This window comes from Oryx dammah, unplaced genomic scaffold (genome assembly GCF_014754425.2).
Source record: "Oryx dammah isolate SB20612 unplaced genomic scaffold, SCBI_Odam_1.1 HiC_scaffold_5, whole genome shotgun sequence".
Lineage (NCBI taxonomy): Eukaryota > Metazoa > Chordata > Mammalia > Artiodactyla > Bovidae > Oryx > Oryx dammah.
The window spans coordinates 92,667,392-92,695,358 of NW_024070189.1; the positions used below are offsets into that span (position 1 = coordinate 92,667,392).

The following is a 27,967-nucleotide window of genomic DNA, read 5'->3' on the forward strand; positions in this document are numbered from 1 at the left end:
CGCACCCCATAATGAAAGGTGATGGAGACAAGCATGGTGTCCCAATAGTTTATTTAAAAGTTTTAGAAGCACGTCCTGGGAGAGAACTGAAGCTCTGCAAGGACCCAGAGGGATGCAGGTAGGTGTGTCTCTGCAGGCAGGCAATGATTGCAATGGTTCTTTCCAAGAATGGTTACCCAGGCAGGCGTGACTCTGGTGTCTGGAGCAGGCGCGGAGCTTGAAGTAACAGGGCTCCCTGGTTCCCATCGCTGGAGGAGCAGGAGGTGGCAGGGGTGACAGGGAGGGACCTAGCGCAGCCTCAGGTATGAGGGTTGAGATTTGCCCTGAAGGACAGAGGGGCTGGGGCAGTCAAGGCCGCAGAGTGACAACTGTGGCAGAGAGAGGTCCAGCCCATCTTGTGTGGGTAGATCCTGGAGTAGTGTGGGCTCATGGTCCTGCTGGAGGGATCAGAGGGGTTGGCAGGTGAGGAGGACTGGAGTGGAGTGAGGGGGGCCCTGCAGCTTTTGGTTCACATGCCTGGCATTTCTCTGGACAGGGGGCAGGATAATGATCAGCCCCCTAGGTCCCGCCCATGTGAACCTGTGAGGCTGATCAGAGAGCCCTCATTCCTCTGCAGCAGTGATGGGGCGGAGTTGGGGGTGGGACGGAGGCACGAGGGGAGGGGTGATCACGGGACCGAGAGTCAACCTGGATTAGCAGTTGACAGGAGGGAAGTTTTCCTCTTGCTGTTTCTGGTGGGGCCGCTAAACCTCGACAATGGAAGTGTTGAGGTTCCAGAGCTCAATTTCCTCACCCCAGAGTGAGGGCCTGTCAGAAGGCAAGAGAAATAGAAAAAGAGTGCCACCTATATCTTTTGAGCACCTGGATCCACCCAAACGTGAAGCCTCATGTTGACTGGTTATTTGAGCCAACGAGTTTCCTATTTTCTTGAATTTTCCATCTCTAGCTATTGGAAGTGTATTGACTTAAAACACTGCACATTCCTTCAGCCTCCCACTCACCCACCCCTGGCTCTCCTTGGGGTGGAGGCAGCTGTCAGGGACTTGGCTGTTGTCCCCTCCTTCAAGGGTTGAGAAGTTCAGGGGCCACAGCTGGGAGGATGGACTTCTTAGATGCTGGCCTGGGGTCTCACCCACCTTGGAAGTTTCTCCAGGTGCTGGGGTGGTGGTTTAACCAGCTCTTTTTCCGGGCATCCAAAATCTTCATCCCAGCCTTAACCCACTTGGCCCCTGGCCTCCCACACACCATCATGTTTCTCTGGGGTAAGAAGAATCTGCAGGGATGGGGATGCCCAGGTGAGGATGGAAGTGGAGAGGAAAGTTGTGTGACAGTCCCCACCGACTCCCCCACGGTCCCACTCACATCACAGCAGGCAGGTTGCAGCTCCCACTCACGTCCTGGCGATAGTAACTCTGGGCCTTTTGCAGCAAGGACACCCTGACTCGGTGGTGGTAGGCCAAGCAGCAGTCCTCAAAGGCACCTGCGACCACACAGCCGCCCACAGTCTCAAGTCTGAGCACATGCACGTACGGCCGCGCACGCACTCTGCAGGGCCGTCCACAGACATGGCACCTACGCGCATGTGCGGCTACCTATGCGCCCTGCGGTTTCACAGGGGCCCTGCAGAGATGTCCCCACTGAGGTGTGCGGCCGCGCATGCGCTCTGCAGGGATGCCTACAGATGTAGTTATCCGGGCGCACACATTGCAACTCTTCTAGGCACTGTGGAGGCCCAGGGACAGCATAGACAGTGAGGTGGCTGCTGGGCTCATCTTTGGCTCTTGACAAAGGGACAGCTGGCAGGAGTTGGAGAGGGCCCCACAGGCCCCAGCTGGGAAGAGTCCAAGACCACGAAATAAATCGACCATTTCCACTCCTGCTCTGGTGCAGAGGGCAAGGAGTGGGTGCAATGCCCTGAGAAGGGGAGGGGGCACGGTTGGAGGTGCTGGTGCCAGAAGTATCAGGGAGGATGAGAGGGTGGGATGAGCAAAGGATGAATTAATATGGAGACAGTGCTAGGCCTTCAGGGTCCTCTGGGATCCATCCTTTTGCCAATCCCTGCCTCCAGGGGCCACATCTGACTTCTGGGAGGGGCTCAGGGAGGACTTGAAAGCTCCCTCTATCCCCACCTTGACCCAGAAAGCAGGGAGCAGTGGAGTTAGATGGACGGTGTTGCAGCGCCAGGCAGGAAGCTCCCCAGGGCTGGGGGCAACCCTGCCCCCAGGATCAAAGGGCCCAGTTTGGGCCTGGCTCCTGAAATGGGCCTCTTATTAGAGGACAATGAGAACGAGGCCCAGCCCCATCCTGGGCAAAGGCTAAGGTCTGCTGGGGCAGGGCTAAGGCCTCTCAGACCTAATGAGGGGCAGGTGGGGCAGGTGGGTGGGGCCATGGGGCTTCCACTTGGCCAGGGGTTCTGCTTGGCTACCTGCTGGGGCTCAGCTGCCTCCTCAGGCCCACAGGGATGGAGAAAACAGTGGCAAAGTTGAGGGACACTGGGGGGGGGTGGCATTCAGAATGAACTTTGGTCCCCAATATCCTCAAGTGCTTATTCTCAGGAGAGGAGAGGAATTCCCCGTTAATAGCAGTAATGGTTATCATAGCAGCTGCCAGGCACTGGGCCAGGAGTATCCAACTGGATCCTCACGTCCCATCTCTGCAGTGGGAATTTGGAACCTCACTTGGCAGATGAAAAAACTTGGGTCATAAAGGCCAGACCACACAGGTAGCCTGGGTGGGGGAAGCCAAGATGGAGACCCATTTTCATTGGGCTCCCAGGTTCTGATCTCAACGCCCCCTTACCCCTAGGGGCTTTGCAGGCTCAGGTCACTGCAATGTGTCCTGGGCGGTAAGCAGCCATGCCACCGTCTGTTCCCCATAGTTCCTGGGTTGACTGGAGTTTGGAGGGATGCCTTGGGTCATGGACTGTTGGGGAGGCACCCAGGGGCTCTGGAAGGAGAGGCTGAGGACAATCACCCCCAAGCAGCTGCACAAATGCTGCGAGTTTTTGCATGCCTGGTGGGGGAGCTGTCCATCAGAGAATGGATTCAGTGCTGATGGGATCAGGGGAGGTTTCTGGAGGAAGGGAGAAGCACATTGGTAGCAGGAGGCACAGGAAAGATGTGGAGAGGGGACTCCAGAGGGGGTAGGGATGAACTGAGACAGTACCTTGAGCGTGGACAGTGGGAGCCCAGGCAACCGCGAAGCAGGCCACCAGGCAGACCAGGAGCCATGGATTCATAGTGCAGGCTGGTCCTCCCCCTCTGGCACCTACTTTGAGGATTAACTAGAGAGAGCAGGTGGGTGGATGATGAGGACCCAACATGGACAGCGGCAGGCACCGGGAGCACCCCCATCTCAAGCCAGGGCCCCCTGCAAGAGAGGCAGGTGGCATGGGATGGGTACAAGTGCTGCAGGGACCTACTGCCGATCTCGGGGAGGACTCACCAAAGCCTATGGGGTCCCTGGAGCTGGCGCCTGCTGGAGTGGACCTGAGCTCTCCTGCCTGCCAGGCCAGCAGGCTTCACCCTTTATAGACGGAACCCCACCCTGCCGCTCCGCCCTCCCTCCTCCTCCCTGTCTCCCCTCCCACTCCACCTCCTGGCTTCTCCCTCCAGCCCTGCCCTCCTCTCTTCTCTCCATTTTTTCTCTCTTCTCTCCAATGTCATGATGCACTTGGCGGAAGTTGGGGGCCAGGGGCAAAAGGATCCAAATCAAAGAAATGGGCAGGAAACGATACCTTCAACTAACTGCTTGGATGGGGGTGAGAGGTGGACGGGTGCAGGTGGACAGACCCAGCCTTGACCTTAGCCAGCCCCCTTGAAGGTTCACCTTCTCCCCTCCAAGCCCCTCAGCCAGCACCCTGGCTTTCTCCCTGAAGGGCCTTTTCCCTCATTCTCCTGGCTCCTTTCTTGCTGCACCTCCAGGTGGACCCTGGCTCCCCCCCAGGCAGGACTCAGGCTGCCTAGAGCAGGGGTGAGCCTTCATCTCTTCTCCCCACTCCCCAGCCACCTGTGCCCGTGGGGCCTTGACTTCATCCCATTTTTCTCTTCTTCCATACGGTGGGGGTGACTTACTGTGTCACAGCAAAGCCCTGTTTTTTGAGAACAGGCAAACCCACAGAAACAGAAAGTAAAATCAGCTGTTGCCATAGGCTGGGAGGAGGGGAGAATGGGGTTGAGGGTGAAAGGAATGGTATAGACTTCTTTTTGCTCTGAAATTAGATGGTGGTGGTGGTGGAGGGACTCTGTGAATATAGTAAACAGCATGGAATGGTACACTTTCAATAGGTAATGTCTCATGCAAAAAAATAATAATCAAAAATGATAATCAAAAAAAGAAAAGAGTTTTGAGCCAGACTGAGGGCTAGCCCAGAAGCCTGCTTCCCAGATTACTCTGTGAAACTGCTCCAAAGAAGCAGGTTTTCAGAGTAGTTTTGTGTCTTGTCAGAACAAAGAATGTCAGACAAGTCAGAGAGCCATTTCTTCAAGGTCTCAGAACAGAGCAGCACGTTTGAGGCGAGTCAGTATGACCTTGGCACCTATGAAGTGAGTCTTATTATCAGAGGAGGACCAGTACTGGCGTCCCAGGAAGGACTTTAATCTTTATTTTGAACATGGACATCCTTGACTTCTGGTCAATGCGTCCTCTTCTTTAATAATTAAAGCAGATGTACAATGTAGGTTGATAAGCCACTAACAAGCTTTTTCAGTTAGCATCAAGTTTAAGTTAACGGGGGACTTCCCTGGTGGTCCAGTGGTTAAGACTCCAGCTTTCAATGCAGGGGACCTGGGGTTTGATCCTTGGTGAGGAATCTCAGATCCCCTCAAGCTGAGTGCCATGGCCTAAAAATAATAATAAAATTCAAGTTAACTCATGTATTAGCCACAATGACTTCTCTCTCTCTTTCTCTCTGTCTATATATATATATATATATATATATATATATATATATATGAAAGTGAAGCTGTGAAGCTCGCTCAGTCGTGTCCGACTCTTTGCGACCCCATGGACTGTAGCCTACAATGCTCCTCTGTCCGTGGGATTCTCCAGGCAAGAATACTGGAGTGGTTGCCATTTCCTTCTCCAGGAGATCTTCCCAACCCAGAGATCGAACCCGGGTCTCCCGCATTGTAGGCAGACTCTTTACCACATCTTTAACAGTGCAATACAACTTGAATTTCCCCGAATATTATCTTGAGAATAAGGACCACAATAATGTTCTGGTTTTGGAAGAAAAGCGGGAGCTCCAAGTAACCACGCCAGCAGGCACCCACCTAGAAGGAGTTTCTTTTTCTCCAGGGTCAGCGTGGTCCACCCGGAACAGGGGGGTGACGGTGGGGGCCGTGGGGGCAGAGGAGCGGCAGGTAGTGGGGAAGGGGAGATGCAGAAACCTCACAGCTGATCGTCTGTAACTTTTTATTGTCGACTTCCTTAGCTATAGACCGTTCGGAGCATTTATGACACTCTACCCCTTTCTCATCTCTCCAACTCCACCAGGAGACCTTGGCGGGGCCCCTCACCCACTCCCTGGGCCAGGTCGGGTGGCTAAATGGGTGGGGCTTGGCGCAGGGGCCGGGCCTTGATGACAGACACTGAGCGCCGGGGCGGGGCTTTCTGATTGGGGCGGTGCTTACGCACTCAGGCCCGGAGACCAGCGGTCCTGCGCCGGTGGCCGTGGCCGCTCCCGGAGTAGGTGAGGCTGGTCCAGGACGCGGTTCCGCGTGGCTGCGAGCTTGGGGACGCGGCGTGGCGGGCTGAGGCTAGCCTCCCCGCTAAGGCCTACCGTCCCTGCCTGCCCGATCGGCGGACAGCGGCCAAGAAGTGGCGTTACTCAGTAGCGGCGGCGATTTCCCGTGAGCAAGCCCACCTCCCCGCCGCTCACAGTTGGTCCCACCAGCAGCCTTAAAAGGGAGCAAAGGGTCTGAGGAACCAGCACACAGGGCAGGCAGGGGTTTTTGCACTCAAGTGTCTGAGCGGCGGACAAGATGCTTCAGGACTAAGGGCCCTGGGTGGAGACCTGGAGTTCCGGGGATCGCAGTTGCTGACCTCCACGGTCAGGGCTCGGCTGAGAAAGGGGAGGCCTGTGTTCCCGCAGCTCCTGGAGGTGGTCAGGGTAAACTGTCTCCAGCGAGGGGACCCTCTTCTCTGCATGTGTGAACAGAGGACAAAGCCGCCTCCTGCTCCCCAGTCCCCAGCTCTGAGCATGAGGCCGCTGTGAGTCACCGCCAGTCTGCCGCTGAGCCAAATTCAAATTCAGGGACTGACCCCAGGGTCCGCAGGACAGGATGCAATGCAGGGTGAGCGGTAGGGGGCAGAGGCACAGCTCAGCACATCCCCCGGATGGCCAGACTGCAGAATGGGGCAGCCAGGTGGCTGGGAGAAGGGAAATACCAACCACTGCCTTTGGCGTGAGCTCCTCTGGGCTGGGGGGTGGGGGGGGTCTGGGTACCTGGCGCACTCTCATTTCTCTGCTGGAGGACCTCCCAGGTGCTCATAACAGTTGACCAATTTTACTGAAGGAGACTGAGGGTCTGAGAGGCCCCTTTTCACCCTTTTTATTTTTTATTCTTTGGCCAGGAAAATCCGACTTTTATTTCTTAAATACTGTGAAGGAAAGGGGGACATCTCCTAATGGAGGAAGGCCACTGAGCAGAGGCCTGGGGCTCATCAGGAAGGATCCTGGGTGGAAGGCCTCCTGCAGTTGCTTTTGCATCACACCTCCACCTCCACCTCCCTATGCTGCCTGTCTCCTGAGCTTCTGGTACCTCCAGGTCCTGGTTCAGGTGGCCTCTGAGGGAAGCCGCTGGGATGCCATCCCCACCCCACCCCCCACCGTCCTGACTCCACACACCAGACTCCGGGCATCCTGTCTGCCAGGCCTGGATTCTGGTTGTACCCAGCTGCCTCTCACTCTGGTCCAGATGCACAGTGGTTGCCAGGCAACTGGAGGAAGGAAGGAAAAGTGCTATTTTTTTTTTTAAAGGATGGCTTGCAAGCCTCTGGCCTTTCAGGGACTTAGTTCTCTGTGTGACCCATTTTACTGTTCCCCATGTGGTTGGCCTGCCTCCTGAAAAGTCAGATTTGAGGTCTTCCCTCCCCGGACTGACCAGCTGCCTCTGTGTTCCAGGGAACCTGGGCAGGGTACTCGGGCTACCACCACTGGTCGTGGCCTCAGTCCTTGTGTTTCTCCTGCACCTACTGAACATGCGGGGGCTGGGCTGGCTGGGGCAGGGGTGATGTGGGGAGGGAGGGCGGTGGGTCCTGAGGAGAGGGTCCCAGAGGGGTATGAGTCCCTATGAAGATGCTGGGGCTTCCCTGATGGCTCAGTTGGTAAAGAAACTGCCTGCAATGCAGAAGACCCCAGTTCGATTCCTGGGTAGGAAAGATCCGCCAGAGAAGGGATAGGCTACCTACTCCAGTATTCTTGGGCTTCCCTCGTAGCTCAGCTGGTAAAGAATCCGCCCGCAATGTGGGGGACGTGGGTTTGATCAAGATCGCCTGGAGAAGGGAAAGGCTACCCACTCCAGTATTCTGGCCTGGAGAATTCCATGGGGTCGCAGAGTTGGACACAAATGAGCAATTTCCACTTTGAGGATGCTGAGCTCCATTCAGCCCTTCCACACAGGTCTCTGGGTACCTGTTACATACCAGCCACGTTCCCAGGGGTGACTGGAGTGAGCAAGCAGATGTCTCCCAGCTAAGAAGGGGGATGGCGATGTCACTGATCCTCATCAAACACCTGTTTGGGGCCATTTGTTATTCATTCAACAAACAGGTGGCGAGCACCTACTGTATGCCAGGCACTAGGCTGGGTGCCCTGGGTAAGCAGTGCAGAGCAGACAGGCAGCAAGTTTTGAAGCAAGATCCTTGGAGGCAAGCATCACTGCTTCAAATCTGGAGGTGGCAGGAAGATGCCGGGGATGGGTTGCGCTCCTCTAAAGAGAGTGACTTGAGGTGACAGCAAGCGCAATGGGATTAATATTTATCCCCACTGGAAAGGGGAAAAAACAATCATCTGAGGTCTGGAGAGGTTAAGTTACCTCACCAAGTAAGTGACAGCCAGATTCCAAGTTGAGGTCTGACTCCTTCATTCCACATATACTTTTTGGGAACTGTATTACGCATGTCTTTTTTTAAAATAATGTATTTTGTTTAACCCAATCTGTTCAAGATAATGGGCTTCCCTGGTGGCTCAGTGGTAAAGAATCCGCCTGCCAAAGCAGGAGACGCAGGTTTGATCTCTGGGTTGGAAAGATCCCCGGGAGGAGGAAATGGCAACCCACTCCAGTATTCCTGCCTGGGGAAATCCCATGGACAGAAGGAGCCTGGCGGGCTACAGTTCATGGGGCTGCAAAAGAGACGTGACCTAGCGACTAAACAACAACAAGCCAAAATAATATTTCAACATTCAATCAAAAAATGATTTATGAGGTATTTTCCCTTTTTTAAATAGTAAGTGTTCAAAACATGGCTTATTGAAAAGTTTCAGTACACTCTTAAGTGCTGAATAGCCACATGTGGCTGGTGTCTGTCCTATTGGACAGTGCATTTCCAGCCACAGATCAAGGTCAATTCAAAATTTTACATTGTTTCTTTTCTTTCATTTTTTATTGACTTTTTTTTTAAGGGCAGTTTAATTTTCCCAGCACAATTGAAGAGAAGGTACAGAGATTCCCCATACATCCCCTGCCCCACATTATCAACAGCCTGCATCTCAGAGGCATGTTTGTAACTGGCAATGAACCTACACCGACCAATCACTATCATCCAAAGTCCGGAGTCTGCATTCGGGTTCGCGCCTGCTGTTGTACATTCCACGTGCTCAGTCACTCCAGTCGTGTCCGACTCTTTGCGGTCTCATGACTGTAGCCCACCAGCCTCCTCTGTCCATGGGATTTTCCAGGCAAGAACAGTAGAATGGGTTGCCATGCCCTCCTCCAGGGGATCTCCCCGACCCAGGGATCAAACCTGCATCTCCTCCATCAGCAGGCGGATTCTCTACCATGAGTGCCAACGGGGAAGCCCTCGTTCATTCTACGTTTGGACAGAATGTATAATGACGTTTATCCACCATTATGGTGTTATACAGAATATTCCACTGCTTTAAAAACCTCTAGGCTCCCAGCATGTCTTTTTTATTCTGTTTTGACAGCTGGGGACTTGCTGATCCTGAAGGTACTAGCCCTCCTAGGGCTAGCAGATTCCCAGAGATAGTAATGGCTTCCTTTCAAGGGTACCTTTCATATGCAAACCAGCCAGTCCAGAGCCTATACCCTAACCGCCTCTTCTATCAGGCTCCCACACTCAGGGTCACTATTCTCCAGCCTGGGTCGCCCCAGGGCCAGGCAGTAGACAACTAGGGACAGGCTCTATGTCCCAGAGCCTGCTGAAATGATTCACACTAGCAAGTCCTAAGCCTGCTTACCCAGCCTCACTCAACCCTTCCCACAGAAATCACAATAAGGGGGACTTCCCTGGTGGTCCAGTAGTTAGGAATCTGCCTGCCAGTGTAGGCGACACGGGTTCCATCCGTAGTCTGGGAAGATCCGACATGCTGAGGAGCAACTAAGCCCACGTGCTACAACTACTGAGCCTGAGCTCTAGAGCCCGTGAGTGGTAATTACTGAAGCCCATGCTCTGTACAACAAGAGAAGCCACAGCCGTGAGAAGCCTGTGCACTGCAAGGATGGGTAGCCCCTGCTTGCTGCAACTAAAGAAAGCCCATGTGTAGCATCAAAGACCCAGCACAACCAAAAGCTGATTAGTATTTTTAAAAATTGTGACAGAGAAGACAGTTTGCTGCTTAGAGATCCCAAGAGGAGGGGGCATAACACACCATGCGGGGAAACTTGGGGAACCACCACAGTCAGTAGGGAGACAGAAGGAGCAAGGAGAAAGCAGGGCACAAGCCTTTCTTGTGGCTTCCCTGGGGAAGGCCAGGCCAGGCAGGGTGAGAGATTTGGGACTGGCCAGTTTGAACACTCTCGGCTGGCCCCAGGGGCGGGGTGGCTCTCCCCAGTTGTCTGGTATAGTACCTCTCCCTGGGGGAACCAGGGCAGGGGGATTTTGCTTCCCAGGAGTGTGAGAGCCTGACAACAGAGTTGCCTGGAGTCTGAGCCCAGGATTGGTGGCCCTGCATCGGAAAGGCTTGCTCCCAGCTACCTGCTATCTCTAGGGATTGCTGTAAGGGCAGTCTGTCCCAGATCAGCAAGGCTGGCAGATGTTGAAACATTATAAAACACAGAAACTAAAACCCATGATGAGTATGCTCATCACCTCTCTCCTCTCATCACCTGTCATCCCCTCTTGCCTGTTTCACAGCCACTCCTTTTTGGCAGTGGATGAATGCCAAGGACGGCCTTCAAGTCTCTCTGGTGTCTCTCTCTCCTGCTTCTGTCCCCCCATCACCTCCCACTCCTGGACTCCTGCCCTGGCTCCCACTGAAGCCTAACAGTGGCCCCTCACCCTTGGCCCCTCGCCACCCCTCCCCTAAGACTGTCGCCTCCTTTGGCTTCGGAGACACAACCCATTTTGTGTCGATCGTCATCGCTGTGTCAAGAGCGTTTTCCCAAGTTTTCAGCCCTGGTCCCTTTTGGAGAGGGCTGAGGCCACACAAACCCTATGTTGGGATTCTAGCTGCTGACAGAGGCTTTGAGGTGCCTCAAAGATCATATGTCTGTTTGGCTGTGAACTTCTGCAACTCAAGACTCGTTTTCCCTTTGAAGTAAGTAAGTTCAGTCGCTCAGCTGTGTCAGACTCTTTGAGACCCCATTGACTGCAGCACGCCAGGCTTCCCTGTCCATCACCAACTCCTGGAGCTTACTCAAAATCATGTCCATTGAGTTAGTAATGCCATCCAACCATCTCATCCTCTGTTGTCCCCTTCTCCTCCTGCCTTCAATCTTTCCCAGCATCAGGGTCTTTTCCAATGAGTCAGTTCGTCGAATCAGGTAGCCAAAGGATTGGAGTTTCAGCTTCAGCATCAGTCCTTCCAATAAAAATTCAGGACTGATTTCCTCTAAGATTGACTGGTTGGACCTCCTTGCTGGCCAAGGGACTCTCAAGAGTCTTCTCCAACACCACAGTTCAAAAGCATCAATTCTTCAGTGCTCAGCTTTCTTTATAGTCCAACTCTCATATCTATACATGACTACTGGAAAAAACCATAGCTTTGACTAAACACACCTTTGTCAGCAAAGTAAACAATGGCCCCTTGACCTTTGTCTCTGCTTTTTAATATACTGCCTAGGTTGCTCATAGCTTTTCTTGCAAGGAGCAAGCATCTTTTAATTTCATGGCTGCAGTCACCATCTGCTGTGATTTTGGAGCCCAAGAAAATAGTCTGTCACTGTTTCCATTGTTTCCCCATCTATTTGCCATTAAGTAATAGGATCAGATGCCATGATCTTCGTTTTTGAATGTTGAGTTTTAAGCCAGCTTTTTCACTCTTCTCTTTCACTTTCATCAAGAGGCTCTTTAGTTCTTCAGTTTCTGCCATAAGGGTGGTGTCATCTGCATATCTGAGGTTATTGGTATTTCTCCTGGCAATCTTGATTCCAGCTTGTGCTTCATCCAGCCCAGCATTTTGCATGATGTACTCTGCATATAAGTTAAATAAGCAGTGTGACAATATACAGCCTTGAAGTACTCCTTTCCCAATTTGGAACCAGTCTGTTGTTTCATGTTCAGTTCTAACTGTTGCTTCTTGACCTGCATACAGATTTCTCAGGAGGCAGGTAAGGTGGTGTGGTATTCCGATCTCTTTAAGAATTTTTCACGGTTTGTTGTGATCCACACAGTCAAAGGCTTTGGCATAGTCAATAAAGCAGATGTTTTTCTGGAACTCTTGCTTTTTCTATAACCCAGTGAATGTTGGCAACTTCCTCTGCTTTTTCTAAATCCAGCTTGAACATCTGGAAGTTCTCGGTTCATGTACTGTTGAAGCCTGGCTTGGAGAATTTTGAGCATTACTTTGCTAACAACATCCAATGGATCATCAAAAAAGCAAGAGAGTTCCAGAAAAACATCTACTCTGCTTTATTAACTATGCCAAAGCCTTTGACTGTGTGGATCACAACAAACTGTGGAAAATTCTTAAAGAGATGATCAGACCACCTGACGTGCCTCCTGAGAAACCTATATGCAGGTCAGGAAGCAACAGTTTGAACTGGACATGCAACAACAGACTGGTTCCAAATCAGGAAAGGAGTATATCAAGGCTGTATATTGTCACACTGCTTATTTAACTTACATGAGAAATGTTGGGCTGGATGAGGCACAAGCTGTAATCAAGATTGCCAGGAGAAATATCAATAATCTCAGATACGCAGATGACATCACACTTAAGGCAGAAAGTGAAAAAGAACTAAAGAGGCTCTTGATGAAAGTGATAGAAAAGAGTGTAAAAGTTGGCTTAAAACTCAACATTCAGAAAACTAAGATCATGGCATCTGGTCCCATCACTTCATGGCAAACAGATGGGGAAACAATGGAAACAGTGACAGACTTTATTTTTTTGGGCTCCAAAATCACTGCAGATGGTAAATGCAGCCACGAGATTAAAAGATGCTTGCTCCTTGGAAGAAAAGTTATGACCAACCTAGACGGCACATTAAAAAGCAGAAACGTTACTTTGCCAACAAAGGTCCGTCTAGTCAAAGCTCTGGTTTCTCTAGTAGTCATGTATGTAGGTGAGAGTTGGACTATAAAGAAAGCTGAGTGCCGAAGAAATGATGCTTTTGAACTGTGGTGTTGGAGAAGACTCTTGAAAGTCCCTTGGACAGCAAGGAGATCCAACTAGTCCAACCTAAAGGAAATCAGTCTTGAATAGTCATTGGAAGGACTGATGCTGAAGCTGAAACTCCAATCCTTTGGCCTCCTGATGCGAAGAACTGACTCACTGGAAAAGACCCTGATGCTGAGTAAGATTGAAGGCAGGAGGAGAAGGGGACAACAGAGGATGAGACGGTTGGATGGCATCACAGACTCAATGGACATGAGTTTGAGTAAGCTCCTGGAGCTGGTGATGGACAGGGAAGCCTGGCATACTGCAGTCCATGGGGTTGCAAAGAGTTGGACACAACTGAGCAACCTAACTGAACTGAACTTGCTAGCATATGAGATGAGTGCAATTGTGCTGTAGTTTGAACATTTTTTGGCATTGCCTTTCTTTGGATTGGAATGAAAACTGACCTTTTCCAGTCCTGTGGCCACTGCTGAGTTTTCCAAATTTGCTGGCATATTGAGTGCAGCACTTTAATAGCATCATCTTTAGGATTTGAAATAGCTCAGCTGGAATTCCATCACCTCTACTAGCTCTGTTTGTAGTGATGCGTCCTAAGGCCCACTTGACTTCACATTCCAGACTGTCTGGCTCTAGGTGTGATCACATCATCATGGTTATCTGGGCCATTTTGTATAGTTCTTCTGTGTATTCTTGCCACCTCTTCTTAATATCTTCTGCTTCTGGTAGGTCCATACTATTTCCCCTAGAGTTGGCTGTAAAAATCAGAAAAGTCTTCTCCTAGCGAGAAGGGAAAAGAATTGGCCAAGAACATACTGGAGAACATGGGAAGCCTGTCAAAGTCAGCTACAAGAAGCAAAGATTGTGTCTTTGGCTGCTTTATATGCATAACTTTCTTAATTTGCGGAGAAAAACTGGTCATTGTGTCTGTTTCTCAATCCCAGTGTTCTAAGCCTGAGAAGGTCTGGTCCAACGTAGCCTTGACTCCCAGTATTCTAAGTCACAGCGGGGTGGAAGTCCTGGAATCAAGGTGTTGACAGGGCAGTTCCTTCTGGAAGGCTCTCATGGAGAATCAGTTTCCAGGCCTTTTCCAAGTTTCTCACAGCCACCTGCATTCCTTGGCTTGTGGCCCCTTCCTCCATCTTCAAACCCAGCAGTGTGGCCTCTTCTAACCTGTCTCTGACCTCTGTTTCTGTCATCACATCTCCTTCTCTGACCTGGACCCTCCTGCTTCCCTTTCATAAGAACCCCTGTGATTAACGCTGGCCCATCCTGATAGTCCAGGATCACCTCTTATGTCCAGAGCCTCAACTTGATCAACCTGCAGAGTCCCCTTGCTGTGCAGTACCATGTATCCCCAGGTTCTGGGCATCAGGCCATCACATCCTGGGGGAAGGGAATTCTGTTGCTTCCCACAGCACTCACGGGGAGCAAACTCCTAAGGGAGGACAAGGAACACTCCTCAGGGGAAGTGATGTGCAGACTTGAGGCAGGAAACGAATGGGCCCCAGGCTGAGCAGCCAGAGTTTGTCCCCTGTGGACTGAAACTCCAGAATAGCAGAAGCAAGAGAGAAGCTGGGCCCTGTCCAAATAAAAGACCACACATTCCTCATTTTCAAAGTCAAGGAGACCTTCCCAACTATGCATGCACAGAATGGCTCCTTGGATGTCAAAAGAGAAAGGGCACCACTTCGTACTAAGTGATGTCAGCCTACCCATAGGCCTCTTTGCTGGAATCCATCTTGGCTAAGAGATGTGCACGCACACAGGGGAGGACACTGAGATCACCCAATACGGGCTCAGAACCAGACAAAGCAAGATGACTGGCCATAGGAAACCCAGAAGAATGCCCTATAAAAGCACTTCAAATTACCATGAGGGTGTGAGTCTCTCTCCGAGCCCACCCGTGTGTCTATCCACACGTGCTCATTTTTCCTCCTAACAAGCACTTCACTTGTTTCACTACTTTCTGTCTCTGTGTGGAAATTCATTTCTGCGCAGCTGACGGGCCAGGGGCTTGTCACCGGCCACTGGCCCCTGGGCGTCTGGGGGCTAGGATTCAGTGCTCTCACTGCTGCAGCCGGACTTCATTCTCCAGCTGGGAACTGAAATCCTGCTTCAAGCTGCTGCAGGCGAGGCCACCCGAGAAAAGGTTCAGTTCTGGAACGCGGCAGGAAGGGAGGGTGGGTGGGGGAACAGAGAACAGCAGGCAGAGGGAACCAGACACATAAAACAGCAGGCTCCCTGAATACCTGACCCAGATGTGACCTGAGGGCCCTTAACATGAGCACAGAAAGCCAGTGGAGAGGCCACCTGCCCAAGTCTGGAGAGAGAAGAGGTTGTCACAGTTGTGGCAGCGGTAGGGAGGCTGAGGAGGCAGAGACGCTGCTACAGATCCTACAAGGCCTGGTCCTGGCTCCACCAGGAAGAATCTCTGGCCCCAGTGTCAGGGAGGAGCCCTGCTGTGGCCACTTTCTGGTCCTGTCTATCCAGACCCAGAGGAGCTTCTCCCCTTCTCCCCCATGGAGGGTTTCTATTCAGTAACCTTTGGCCTGTCTACCCCTGCCCCACCTTGCTAGAGAAAAGCAGTTTCTGGTTCCTCCTGACCCTTGGCCCGCCCTGGATTGGAAGCCCATGTGAGGGTTGAACACTCCTACCTCTGGAATGTGAGGCCCTGGGAGTGAGAGGGACACAGAGCTGGGGAGCCATGCTTCCTCCCCACCCTCCGCCCCAGCCCCGATCTGCTCAGGCCTCTGATCCCTGCTGCACCGGGAGGCGGGCAGTGTGCTGAGGATGCTGGATCGGTCACCAGGTGGAGAACGAGCCAGTTCACCCACGGGACAGCAGACAGGAGGTGATGGGGCTTTTGACAGGAGGAGGGGTGAGTTGGGGCTAGGGTGCCCCCTCCAGCTCTTTATTGCCACCCCCACGCCCCGCTGTGCTCAGGTTGGTAACACCCCTCAACTACGGGTCCCTGGAGTCTGACAGGTCCTCCTTGGGCCAGGGCAGGGGTGGGTGCCCATCTTACACACTGAGGAGAGGACCCAGCTTGGGTGGCCTGAGGGTGGGGGGACGGGGATAGAGTGGACTCTGCCAAGACACGGTGAGCCTGGACTGGTGTCTTACCCGTGGGCCCTCGAGAGAAAGGTTGGCTGCTGGTTCACTAGGTCAGCAGAACTTTGACACCTACTGGGTGCTGGAGATGAGGGAGGGGTGGCAGGGCTCGCATTTGCTGACTGCTTGTGGCTCAGCTGGTAAAGAATCCACCTGCAATGCGGGAGACCTGGGTTTGATCCCAGGGTTTGATCGCTGGGTTGGGAAGATCCCTTGGAGAAGGGAAAGGCTACCCACTCCAGTATTCTGGCCTGGAGAATTCCATGGACTGTATAGTCCATGGGGTAGCAAAGAGCTGGACATGGCTGAGTGACTCTCACTTTCACTTAACCAGACCCTGTGCTGGAACAGGCCTAGTGACCGCACTTCTGGGGGAAAGGACCAGAGGTTGTTGGGGGAGAGGGCTATGGGGACGTGGGTAAAGAAAGCCCCAGTGCATCAGCACAACAGCTTGGACAAGTGGAGGAGGGGGAGGCGAGCATGTGTTCAGGGGGACTTCCTTGCAGGTGAGCCCAGGAAAACCCCTACTCCTGGGGGAAGCCGGGGCTGGTCTGGGGAGATGACCAGCCCCCCGATCCCCGCCCCACTGGCCAGCCTCTGAGGCTGAGCTCCTGAGGCCCAACTCCCCATCTTCCCACTGGAGCTCCAGGTCTGCTCTATCCACCAGAAAATGGGGAGCCCAGACCCCAGAATTCCCATGACCTGTGGAACACTGGGCAGTGTCGGTGTGTGACGAGGGCCACCTGAGCTCCCCGCCACACCCAGGGTGGGTATGGCAAAATCACATGCTCCCCAGGCTGAACTGTCCTCCACAAAATCTGTATGTTGAAGCCTTTACCTAAATCTTTGGCTTTAGGACCTTTAAAGAGGTACCGGAGTTAAAAATGAGGTTATGAGGGTGGGCCCGAACCCAGTTTCATTGATGTCCTTTTATAGTGGGGAAATTAGGGACACTGAGGGAAGGCCACGTTGAGGATGCGGGGAGAAGATGGCCATCTGCAAGCTAAGGAGAGAGGCCTCAGAATGAAGCCGACCTTGACCTTGGACTTCCTGCCTCTAGGACTGAGGAGCTAAGTGTCTGTTGCTGAAGTCCTGGCCTGTGCTTTGTTTTGGCAGCCCTAGTGAACTCGGAGAAGGCAATGGCACCCCACTCCAGTACTCCTGCCTGGGAAATCCCATGGGTGGAGGAGCCTGGTAGGCTGCAGTCCATGGGGTGTCGAAGAGTTGGACACGACTGAGCGACTTCACTTTCACTTTTCACTTTCATGCATTGGAGAAGGAAATGGCAACCCACTCCAGTGTTCTTGCCTGGAGAATCCCAGGGACGGGGGAGCCTGGTGGGCTGCCGTCTATGGGGTCGCACAGAGTTAGACATGACTGCAGAGACTTAGCAGCAGTGAACTTGCACTCGCAGGGCGCCCTTGAGGAAGGCAGCAGCCCATCGCCGGGTGCCTGGGGATGGGGTGGGAGCAAGGCGAGCATGGGCCCGGTTTCCTCCCTCTCCTGTGTGAGCCTGAAGCCCTCACTTCGGTATTTATTTAGTTTTATTTATTTGGCCACAACAGGTCTTAGTTGCAGCACGTGGGATCTCTGATCTCTGTTGCAGCGTGAGAACTCAGTCGTGCCATGTGGGAACCTAGTTCCCTAACTAAGAATTGAACCTGGGCCCTGCATTGTAAGCACGGAGTCTTAGCCACTGGACACCAGAGAAGTGCCAATATTTTTTAATTTTATTTTTTAATTAAAAAAATTTTTTTGGCATGTGGAATCCAAGTTCCTGGACCAAAGATCAAACCTGTGTACCTTGCATAGCAAGCACAAAGTCTTAACCACTGGACCACCAGGGAAGTCCCTGAAGCCCTCACTTTAACCATACCACTGAGGATGCCCACTCCCCTCCATGCTCAAGCATCTTAAAGCACTGGAGCCTGGCTGGAAGGGTAGAAGTAACACCCCAAAAATGCCACAGTGAACCTACAACCCCCCACCCCAGCTGGGTACTCTTTCCCCAGAGTGGTCAATGCAAATCATCTCCCTAGCCCCTCTCTTCTCCCCAGCTCCCATCCTGCTCTCATCTGCATTCTGCTCAGTCCATCTAACGGGACCCAATTCAGAGGCTTATGATGAGAATTAAACTGCCTCTGCACAGGGCTTGGCCACGCTCAGGTGGCATTCTTACTCCACGTGGCCGCAGGCCTCCTGTCCATTTCTAGAGTAGTTCCCAAGCCAGCTGCCAACACTGGGCATTCAGATCACTGCCAACCTTTTACTCTTTAAAGGCTGTAAGTGCAGCCCTTCCACTGGGGGCTCAGGACACTTGTCGGTGGTTTAACCACAGGGTCAGACCATGAAACTTGTAAGATGCTGGGGAATTAGCTTCCGAAGGTTTTGTAATTTTCTGGTGACCCCAGCTACCATCCTGAGGAGCCAGTGTCCAGGTCCTGGCAGCAATGGAATGGTCTTCGCCTTAACCAGCCCTCACCCAAGGGCCATTCTGAGGTTTGTCAACTCTTTCTTCCTGGTGAACTGTTTCTGACCTTTGCTCCTTGAGTTCTTATCAATTTGCATGAGCTTTTAATAGCTGATAACACACCTGGCTTGTTCCCCTGGTACAATTCACTCTTAACCATGCATGATCAGAGGTTAGCCCATGTGGAGGGCTCCCAGAGATGCCACTGGCAGTGCTTTCGAATTTTTCATCTGGGGAGTTGAATGGTTTGAGGGTCTCCTGCTACATGGAATGTGGGAGTTACAGGGTAGGGCAGAGGCCTGTAATGGGTCCATCCTTGGGACCCTTGCCCCTGCACATTGGGGCAGGTGGGAGGCACCTTGGCAAACCCAAGGGGCCCTGCCTGCTTCCCATGGGATGCTGGATGAGGAGCAGAGCTGGAGAATGGTCACAGCCAACTGAGCACCTGCCAATGACTGACAGGCATGAAGTCTCCATCTCATTTACCAAGAAAAGATTGAGGAAAACGGTCTGGCAATTTCTCATAAAGTTACTTAGTCAGCCAGCCACTTTAGTCTTAGATATATACCCAAGAGAAATGACACACATCCCACCAGACACTTGTTTATCAATGTTCACAGCAGCATGACTCACTAAAGCCACAAGGTAGAAACAGCCTCCAAAATGCCCATCGATGGATGAATGGATCAACATGTGGTCCAGCCACACACCACGGACTATTCTTCAGCCCTGAAAATGAATGAGGTACTAAGTCATGCCACAACAGAAACAAGCTTTGAAGACATGATGTTCAGACACAAAAGGCCACATATCGTATGAGTCTATTCATATAAAGTGATCAGCACAGGCAAATTCATGGAGTCAGAAAGTGGACTAGTGGTTGCCAGGGGCTGGAGGAGGGACTGCAAAAGGTCATGAATGAATGATGTTAGTTGTGTCGCTCAGTTGTGTCCAACTCTTTACAACCCCACGGACTGCAGCCCGCCAGACTCTCGGTCCATGGGATTCTCCAGGCAAGGATACTGGAGTGGGCTGCCATTTCCTACTCCAGGGGATGTTCCTGACCCAGAGATCAAACTCAGATCTCCTGCACTACAGGCATACTTTACCATCCGAGCCACCAGGGAAGCCCAAAGGGCATGGGGGTTCCTTTAAAAAAAATTATTTGCTGCACCAGATCTTAGTTGAGGCATGTAGGATCTTTAGTTGTAACATGTGGAAATCTAGTTCCCTGACCAGGGATCAAACCCCAGGCCCACTGCATTGGGAGTTTGGCATCTTAGCCACTGGACCACCAGGGAAGTCCTGGGGTTCCTTTCTGGAGTGATGAAAATGTGCTGGAATAGGTGGTGGTGAGGTTTGTGCAACTTTGTGGATATGTTGGAAACTACTGAATTTCTGTGTAATTTTTTTTTTTAAGAAGTACTGCAAAAAGCCCAACATATACATGTAAAACACGTAGAGACAGGTCAAGGAGAACCCAAATGGCATGAAAAATAAAAGCTGGATTTAAAGGAAAATAGAAATCTTAAATATGAAAAAAAAATGACACAGTGGCTACTTCCCAGTTACTGGCAGGAATGAGGTGGGTGAAGTGACAGGAAAAGTGAAAGTGATCACTGTCAATAGTGACCCTTAGAATTGGAGTCACAGGGCCTGTTCTAACCTTTGATACAATGGGAGATAAAATGCCACTGCTGCTCTTGCTGGAAGAACGCCCAGTGGAAGGGGCACGGTCAAATCTAGAAAGGTAGCAAGGTAATTCTGGGAACCAGCACTCGCCAAGCTCACTCAGGTCACTGACCCATGTGATCTTGCACCGTGGTGTGTGGGGAGCTTGCCTTTCAGACAAGTAGGGGACCCCTCCCTTCCTGTTCTCCCGGGCATTGAGCATAGAATCTCCTTTGTGGGCCTGTGCCAGGGTGGTCGTCCTGGGCCTCAGCTGCCCTGCTCAATGTGTGTCCTGGAGGTGGCAGTGCCCCTCATCTTTTACAAATAAACAGAGGCTTGGGAGGTTATCACATGGAAGTTCCTGGATGTAAGCTCTGTGCCCGCTCCAAGTCAGGTTCTCTGGGTCAGAAATGTGTACAGGCAGGAAGCACGGGGGACCCACGCCCAGAAGGAACCCCTGGCTACTCATTCCTCCAACTCTGGAGTTATCAGGGCCATGAACTCCAATGGGGTTGCCCACTGAAAACAAACTCAACCGTCCACAGAGAAGTCAATATAGCTTCCTGTTTTTTTCCATCACTCACCGACTCAGCACTAGTAATGGAATCAGATTGAAGTCTGGCCCCCAAAGAGCTCCAGGGCTGGAAGATTCTTCCAGAAGCCGGGCTGCCCGGCTTCTATCCTCAGGATGGGTGATCCGCTTCGATGCCTCAGCTCTGTTTGGGGGGTGACCAGTAAACGGCTCCCCTGACAATAAAACCTATTACTTTTCTTTTTTGTCTGAGCTATGAGGCAAGTGAGATCTTAGTTCCACAACCAGGGATCAAACCCGTGCCCACTGCACTGGAAGCACGGAATCTCAACCACTGGACCACCAGGAAGTCCCTAAACTCACTTCTATGTCCCCAGAATAGCCCCCACCCACACTGTAAGCCCTGAAAGTGGCCCAGGTGTCATGGCTTCCCCACTGCTGTGCCTCATAACTGGGCTACTGCCTTGCCCACATCTGACTGTCTCCAAGTCCTGGTGATTCCACTTCTAAGACACTTGGAATCCTCCTCTCCACATCCTGCCCTACACCTGCTCCGGCAGCTCTCCCTGGGGCTGTCTTCACAGCCCCCACTCCCTCTTTTGAAGTGTGCATTCCATGCTTGCTTCTGGGGCCCTTCCTTCTAACAAATCAGCAAAGAATCACATTAAGTGTCTCATTTAAAATGCTCTTTGGCTGGGGACTTCTCTGGTGGTCCAGTGGTTAAAACCCCACACTTCCACTGCAGGAGGCACAGGTTTGATCCCTGCTCTGGGAGCTAAGATCCCACATGCTTTGTGGCCAGAAAACCAAATCATAAAATAGAAGCAATACTATAACAAATTTAATAAAGACTTTTAAAAAACTGGTCCACATCAAAAACTACATATATTAAAAAATAAAAAAAAAAATTCTGTCTGAAAGATTCTTTCAGCTGCCCATTGCCTACGGCAGGAATATCGGGGCCCTGTGACTGCTGTATTAAGTTACTACAATATTGGTAGCTTAAAGCGAGGTACATTTATTATTTGACAGTCCTGGCAGTCACAAGTCCGAAGTCAATCTTATTGGGCTAAGATCAAGGTGCTGGCAGGGCTGCAGTCCTGGCAGTTGAAGGAGAGAATCCGTTTTCTGGCCACTAGAGGCCGTCCGCATCCCGTGGCTCGTGGCCACCTCCTCCAACCTCAAAGACATCAATGACATCACTGTCCTCTCTTTGTACTTTCACATCTCCTTCTCTGCCCCTCCTGCCTCCCTCTGATAAGAATCTCTGTGATGATGTTGGTCTCATACAGATAATCCACAACTGCCTGCCCATCTCCAGATCCTCAACTTAATCCCATCTGCAGAATCCCTTCTGGTAGGTAAGGGGACACAGGTTCCCAGAGACCGCTGTTATTCTGCCCATCACAGCAAGACTAGCCTACTTTTTCTGAAAAGGGCCCTGCAGTAAATCTTTTAGGCTTTGTGGGCCATCTGGTCTCTGTTGCCAAGACTGACTGAACAATTTTCAGAGCTCAACGCAAGATAAAAATATGGGCCTCCTTCATTCACAAGATTAAGAATTTCAGACCAGTGACGGCAGAAGTGCAGGCCCCTGCCCCCCAATCTGAGCAAGTCTGCGTCTGCTCCTCCAACCTGAAAGCGGCCAAGGGCCATACACAGATGACGGGCGTGGGCATGGGACCAGCAAACGTGATGGATGCTGAAGCTGCACTTTCCCATGTCACAAAATGCTATTCTTTTGGTTTTTTTTTCCCAACCATTTGGAAATGTAAGACTTCCCATGCTTCCAATGCAGGGCACCTGGGCTCCCTGGTTGGAGAACTAAGATCCCACACGCTCTGTCGTACAGTCAAAAAATTAAGTAAGATAAATAAAATAAAAATGTAAACATCATTTGTAACTCACAGGTAGTATTAAAAAAAGGTGTGGGTGGAATCAGGCTGTAGTCGGCTGACTCCTCATCTGCAGGATGAAATCCCAACTTCTCTGCCTGACTCTCTAGGGTCCTTGACAGCCAGAGACAAGACACCCTGCCAGTCCCGCCTTATCATCTTCTTTCCTTGAGACACCTACTGCTCCGTGAACCCTCCTCAGGGGCAAAGCTGCACCTGTGCTCTAGCTGGTCCATGTGTGGAAGCCCCATCTCCCCCTCCTGTGGCTGGCAGACCCTGGCTCCTGCTGCCCTCCAGCCCAGTGCTGCCCTCATGAAAGGTGGTGCTCTGGACCTGGCCCTTGTCACACTGCCTGGGCTTGGTGTCTACATGTCCTCTTTCTTGCAGCAGCAAGGTCCTCGTGAGCAGGAACCCAAACAGAGTCATCCTGATCACATGGGCCCTGACAGCATGTGTTTCGAGGCACAATAAGAACGATCAGGAATTTTAGTGCCTGGAGTGTACTCTAACCCTGAACCTTAAGAACCAAAACTATGCTTCTTACTAAAAAACAAAACAAAGAATTTCTATCTCAAGATCAGATCAGGGAAATAAAGATCTCTGAGATCAGGCAAGCTAGACTCAAACCCCTGTCCTTACTAGACATGTGCACCTGGACAATCACCGCCCTTGCTCCTAGGACAGGGTCTCAACTTGCCGTGGCCAATCAAGCCCTGTGTGTCATGCCCCTTTCAATCCCGTGAGTCACTGGCCTTTTTAAGTGTGCCACGCTCCTGTGGGGCTCAGGGCCTTTGTGCTTACTGTTCCTGCTGCCTGAACCGTCCTGCTCCCCTTTGCCTCGTGACTCACCCTACTGGCTGTGCAGGCCTCCCCTGGCTGCCCCTGGGCGAAGTCAGGTCCGCCTGTTACACACTTTGCTGGCACTCTGGACCTCTGCAGGTTGAAATTATTTGTGTCATTTCTTACAATTAATAAGCACTTGCCACCAGGTTCTACTTCAGAGATTCTGAAAGTGGGTGATTTCACTTCATTCTCATGGTACCCTCATAAAGTACTGTAAGCACGCCCACTTCGTGGAAGGGGAGGCTGAAGTTCAGAGAAATTAAACAACTTGCCCAAGGTTGCATGGCGATTGAGTGTCAGAGCTCGCCTCCTAAGCCTGTCCTCGCAGGTTGACTCTGAGCTCTGTGAGGGTGGATGCACATTGGGTCGTTGTTGTGTGTATCCCCAGGGCTGAGGGCCTAGACCGGCTGAATTACAGGTGACTGCAAAGCATCGGTGACCTACAAGAAACAGCACTGCAGTAGCAACAAGCACTCCTAGTGTTCAGATCTTGGTTTCTAATACCACGCTCTAATCAGAGGAATGAGACTTGGAGAAACGGCTACTTCTAAGGCTGGGATCAGGAAATACACACGAGAAGAACCTACAGCATCTTGCAGTACTAGAAAGTAAGGAAGTCCTCCAGAAAAAACAAACAAGCCAAAAAAAAAAAAAACCAAAACAAACCACCGAACAAAACACATTGATAGGAGTGTGTCAAAAACCAAAGGAGGGCTTCCCTGGTGGTCCAGTGGTAAAGAATCCGGCTGCCAATGCAGGAGACATGGGTTGGATCCCTGGTTTGGGATGATCCCATATGCCAAGGAGCAGCTAAGCCTCTAGAACCACAACTATTAAGCCCTAAGTACTGAAGCCCGCACACCCTAGAGCCTGTGCTCCAGGGCAAGAGAAGTCACTGCAATAAGAAGTCTGTGCGCTGCAACTAGAGAAAAGCCCGCAATGAAGACCCAACACAGCCAAAAATAAATAAATTAAAAACAAAACAAAGTGGCCAATGCTGGAGCAATTTGAGCAATAAAATAAAGTAGTATTGGCTTATAATCCAGAGTATAAATAAATACTCAGGAAGCTAAGTCGCTTCAGTCGTGTCTGACTCTGTGTGACCCCAGACCAGGCTCCTCCGTCCCTGGGATTTTTCAGGCAAGAGCACTGGAGTGGGGTGCCATTGCCTTCTCCAACTCAGGAAGCTATACTGATCTAATTAAATGACTGGATAAACTAATAAACAGGGAGAGAAGAGGTAAGCCTTTCATGCAGAAGGATTCCAAGTAATTTATGTAAATATCCACCCTTAAGGAGGGGAACACACATGTCCACTCTCTATGTGAGCTGCATATAGTGACTGCCTTCCAAAGGAAAAGGGGAAAAGTGACTTTACAGTGGAAAAACCTGACACAAACTAAGTCAGCCAGGTGATGAAGGCCAATATCAACACGCATAAATAAAGTTGATAGTACATATCCTTTTTTTAAAAAAGAATTCTCTTACTTTCTTTTATTTTGGGCCTCACTGCTCCGCTTGTGGGATCTTAGTTCCCTGACCAGGGATCAAACCCATGCCTCCTGAATTGGGGGCACAGTGTCTTAACCACTGGACCACCAGTGAGGTCCCCAATTGTATGTATCCTTGACATGATATGATGAAAATGGCCCTTTACCTCTTTGGTCTTCCTCCCTCAAACCCATCATCCCAGGATTACCACAAGAAATGTACCAGACAAATGCCAATAGAGGAGTATCCTACCAAATATTTGACCAGGTCTCTCAGAACAATTAAGATTATCCAAATCAAGGAAAGTTGGAGAACCTGCCAAAGCTAAAAGGAGACTCAAGAGACAGGACAACTAAGAGACTGGACCTTAAAAGTTCTCATCACAAGAGAAAAAAAGAAATCTAAGTGTGGTGATGGATGTTAATCTTTAACCACCTTATTGTGGTGATCATTATGTGATATATACATGCATCAAATCATTATGTTGTATACTCCAAAACTAATGCAATGTTATATGTCAATTATCTCTTTTTAGAGAGAGAAAACAACTAAGTGTAACGTGGTATCCTAGATGCGATTCTAGATGACAAAAAGGACATTAGGTAAAAACAAAGGAAATCAAAACATGAACTAGGGTTGACAAGAATGTATCAGTCATGGTTCCTTAAGTATAACAAATGTATCCTGCTAATGAAAGACTCTAGGGTCTAGGAAACTGGGTGTGGGTAAAATGGTAACTCTGTGTTTTCTGCGCAATATCTCTGTAAATCTAAAATTCTTCTAAAAAGTCAAGTCTGCGAATGACAGCAATGATGAAGCATAGGTGAATGATCACAATACTCCACTAGTCATCATGATGACAATGACTGTAGCTCTCCCCTTACACTGCTATTGTGAGCACTCCGCAGAACCGACATAAAGCATTCAGCATGAGGTATATAGAGCTCAATTCAGAGCACTGCACTTGTCACCATTCGACGAAATCTATGCCATCCACTATGGAAGCCATGAGCTCTACATGACAAAACTTAAACTAAGTAAAAATTAAATTGATGGAGTTCTTGTGGCAAGAAAACTGGAGTGGTTTGCCATTCCCTCCTCCAATGGACCACGTTTTGTCAGAACTTTCCACTATGACCCATCCATCTTGGGGGGGCCCGCATAGCATAGCTCAAAGCTTTATTGCGTTAACGCAAGCCCCTTGACCACAACAAAGCTATGATCCATGAAGCTCCAATACTTTGGCAAAGAGCTGATTTCACTGGAAAAGACTTTGATGCTAGCAAAGATTAAAGGCAAAAGAAGAATGGGGTGGCAGGGGATGAGATGGTTAGATAACATCACTGACTCAATGGATATGAGTTTGAGCAAACTCCAGGAGATAGTGATGGACACGGGAGACTGGTGTGCTGCAGTCATGGGGGTCGCAAAGAGTCGGACATGACTTAGCAACTGAACAACAACAACAAAAATTAAGTTCATTAAATGCTCAGTTCTTTAGTGCTACCAGCTACATGTCAAGTGCCCAAAGGCCACATAGAGCTCGTGGCTATTAAATTTGGCAGTGTTGATTAAAAGAAATGCCCATGAGCACAGTGTTCTATTGGACAACACTGCACAAAACAATAAACGGCATGATTGTTTGTTCAGTGTTCTTGACTCCTTTGGGTCCTTCTGCAAATCTTACCTTCTCAACCTTCCCGACAGCCCTCTTTCCAACTGCAACCCCCATCCCCACCCCACATACCTCATGCCCAATTTACTTTTCGGTCCTTTACCACTTGCTGTGAAATCCACTTAATTTCTTTCCTGACTCCGTATCTAGCACTGCATGGTTCGATGCTGTAGCCATTAGTAACCACGGCTCCTGAGCCCTTGAAACACAGCCAGTCCAACTTCAGATGTGCTGTGAGTGTAAAAGACATACAAGATTTCAAAGGTATGTAAAGAAAAGAAAAGGAAAAAACAAAAGAACGTAAAAATATCTCTTACATTTTTACACTGGCTACAGGCTGAAACAGCATTTTGGAGATAAACTGGGTGAAATAAGACAGGTTATTAAAATTAACATCACCTGTTTCTTTTTTTTTCTTTTTAACATGGCTACTAGAAATTTTAAATTATGCATGTGGCTAACATTTGGTTGCCGGACTTCCCTGGTGGCTCAGACTGTAAGGCGTCTGTCTACAAAATGGTAGACCGGAGTTCGATCCCTAGGTCGGGAAGATCTGCTGGAGAAGCAAATGGCAATCCATTCTAGTACTATTGCCTGGAAAATCCCATGGACAGGGGAGGCTGGTAGGCTACAGTCCTCGGGGTCACAAAGAGTCGGACACGACTGAGCGACTTCACTTTCCTTTCCTTACATTTCTCATGGGCTTCCCTGGTGGCTCAGACGGTGAAGAATCTGCCTGCAGTGCAAGAGACACGCGCTCGAACCCTTGAAGAAAGAAATGGTAACCCACTCCAGTATTATTGCCTGGAGAATCCCCATGGGCAGAGGAGACTGGAGAGCTACAGTCCATGAGGTCGCAGAGTCAGACACGACTGAGGGACTAACACTACATTTCTCATGGACAGCGTCAGTCCAGAATGTCAGCCAAATAGAGGCAGGTATTTTCGCCTGTTCGTTGCCAATACAGTGATCGGCACATAGTAGGCGGTCAATTAAATTTTAATGAACGGACGTTAGGCTGAGCCTCTGGGCACCCGTTAGCTCTAATAATCAACACAGATAGAACACTGACCACGTCCCCAGGTCCGCCTCGTCACTACACCAGATAAGGAAACTGAGTCCGGGCGAGGTGACGTAACCCCAACCCAACGGCACATAGTGCGGAAACGTCGCAGCCGGGATTCGAACCCCGGTTCTGTCACCGCAGCCCAGGCGCGCTGACCGTTCCTACCTTGCAGATTGGTGACGGCGGCCGAGGCGGCGGCGGGATAAACAGGCGCGAGACACACACCATGCCCAGGACAAGGGGAGTGACCCTTCGGCCGCCGCCTTCCGTCGGCCTCCGTGGGCCAGGCCACAGCTGGCCCTCTCCTCGGCCATCGCTGGCCACCCGCGTCTCTGCCTGCCGCCGAGCTCTTCGCAGGCGGCGCCAGCCGGAAGTCCCGCCCCCGCCGCGCGCCCCGGGTCGCCGCGACAGCAACGCGGGCCAATGAGAAGCGCGCCGTGGCGGACGCCGGCCAATGGGCGCGCGCGC

At 50.9% G+C, this 27,967-nt stretch overlaps 1 protein-coding gene across 11 annotated transcripts; it reads right to left on the reverse strand.

Annotated features, from left to right (window-relative positions):
• Window positions 1–34: 34 nt before the first annotated feature.
• On the reverse strand, window positions 35–27,877 carry CCL25 (C-C motif chemokine ligand 25). 11 transcript variants are annotated; one of them, XM_040240530.1, is made up of 8 exons: window positions 27,665–27,877; window positions 26,537–26,664; window positions 3,737–4,841; window positions 3,166–3,283; window positions 1,363–1,480; window positions 1,137–1,273; window positions 688–807; window positions 35–434 (listed from the first exon to the last, which is right to left on the reverse strand). In XM_040240530.1, the coding sequence occupies exons 4-8, from the start codon at window positions 3,236–3,238 to the stop codon at window positions 427–429; spliced, it is 456 nt and encodes a 151-aa protein (XP_040096464.1). In that variant the 5' UTR covers window positions 3,239–3,283; window positions 3,737–4,841; window positions 26,537–26,664; window positions 27,665–27,877; the 3' UTR covers window positions 35–426. The 11 variants fall into 11 exon arrangements, with proteins under 11 accessions (XP_040096464.1, XP_040096461.1, XP_040096460.1 ...); XM_040240527.1 differs by having other exon boundaries at window positions 35–437; XM_040240526.1 differs by having other exon boundaries at window positions 35–437; window positions 26,522–26,664.
• Window positions 27,878–27,967: the final 90 nt, after the last annotated feature.

Coding starts and splice junctions, on each gene's coding strand:
- CCL25 (XM_040240522.1), bottom strand. CDS start 3,353: ATGGGGGTGCTCCCGGTGCCTGCCGCTGTCCATGTTGGGTCCTCATCA. Junction 1,481..3,271: donor CTCTCTAGTTAATCCTCAAA/GTAGGTGCCAGA, acceptor GTGTGGTCGCAG/GTGCCTTTGAGGACTGCTGC. Junction 808..1,136: donor CACCTGGAGAAACTTCCAAG/GTGGGTGAGACC, acceptor GCCTTCTGACAG/GCCCTCACTCTGGGGTGAGG.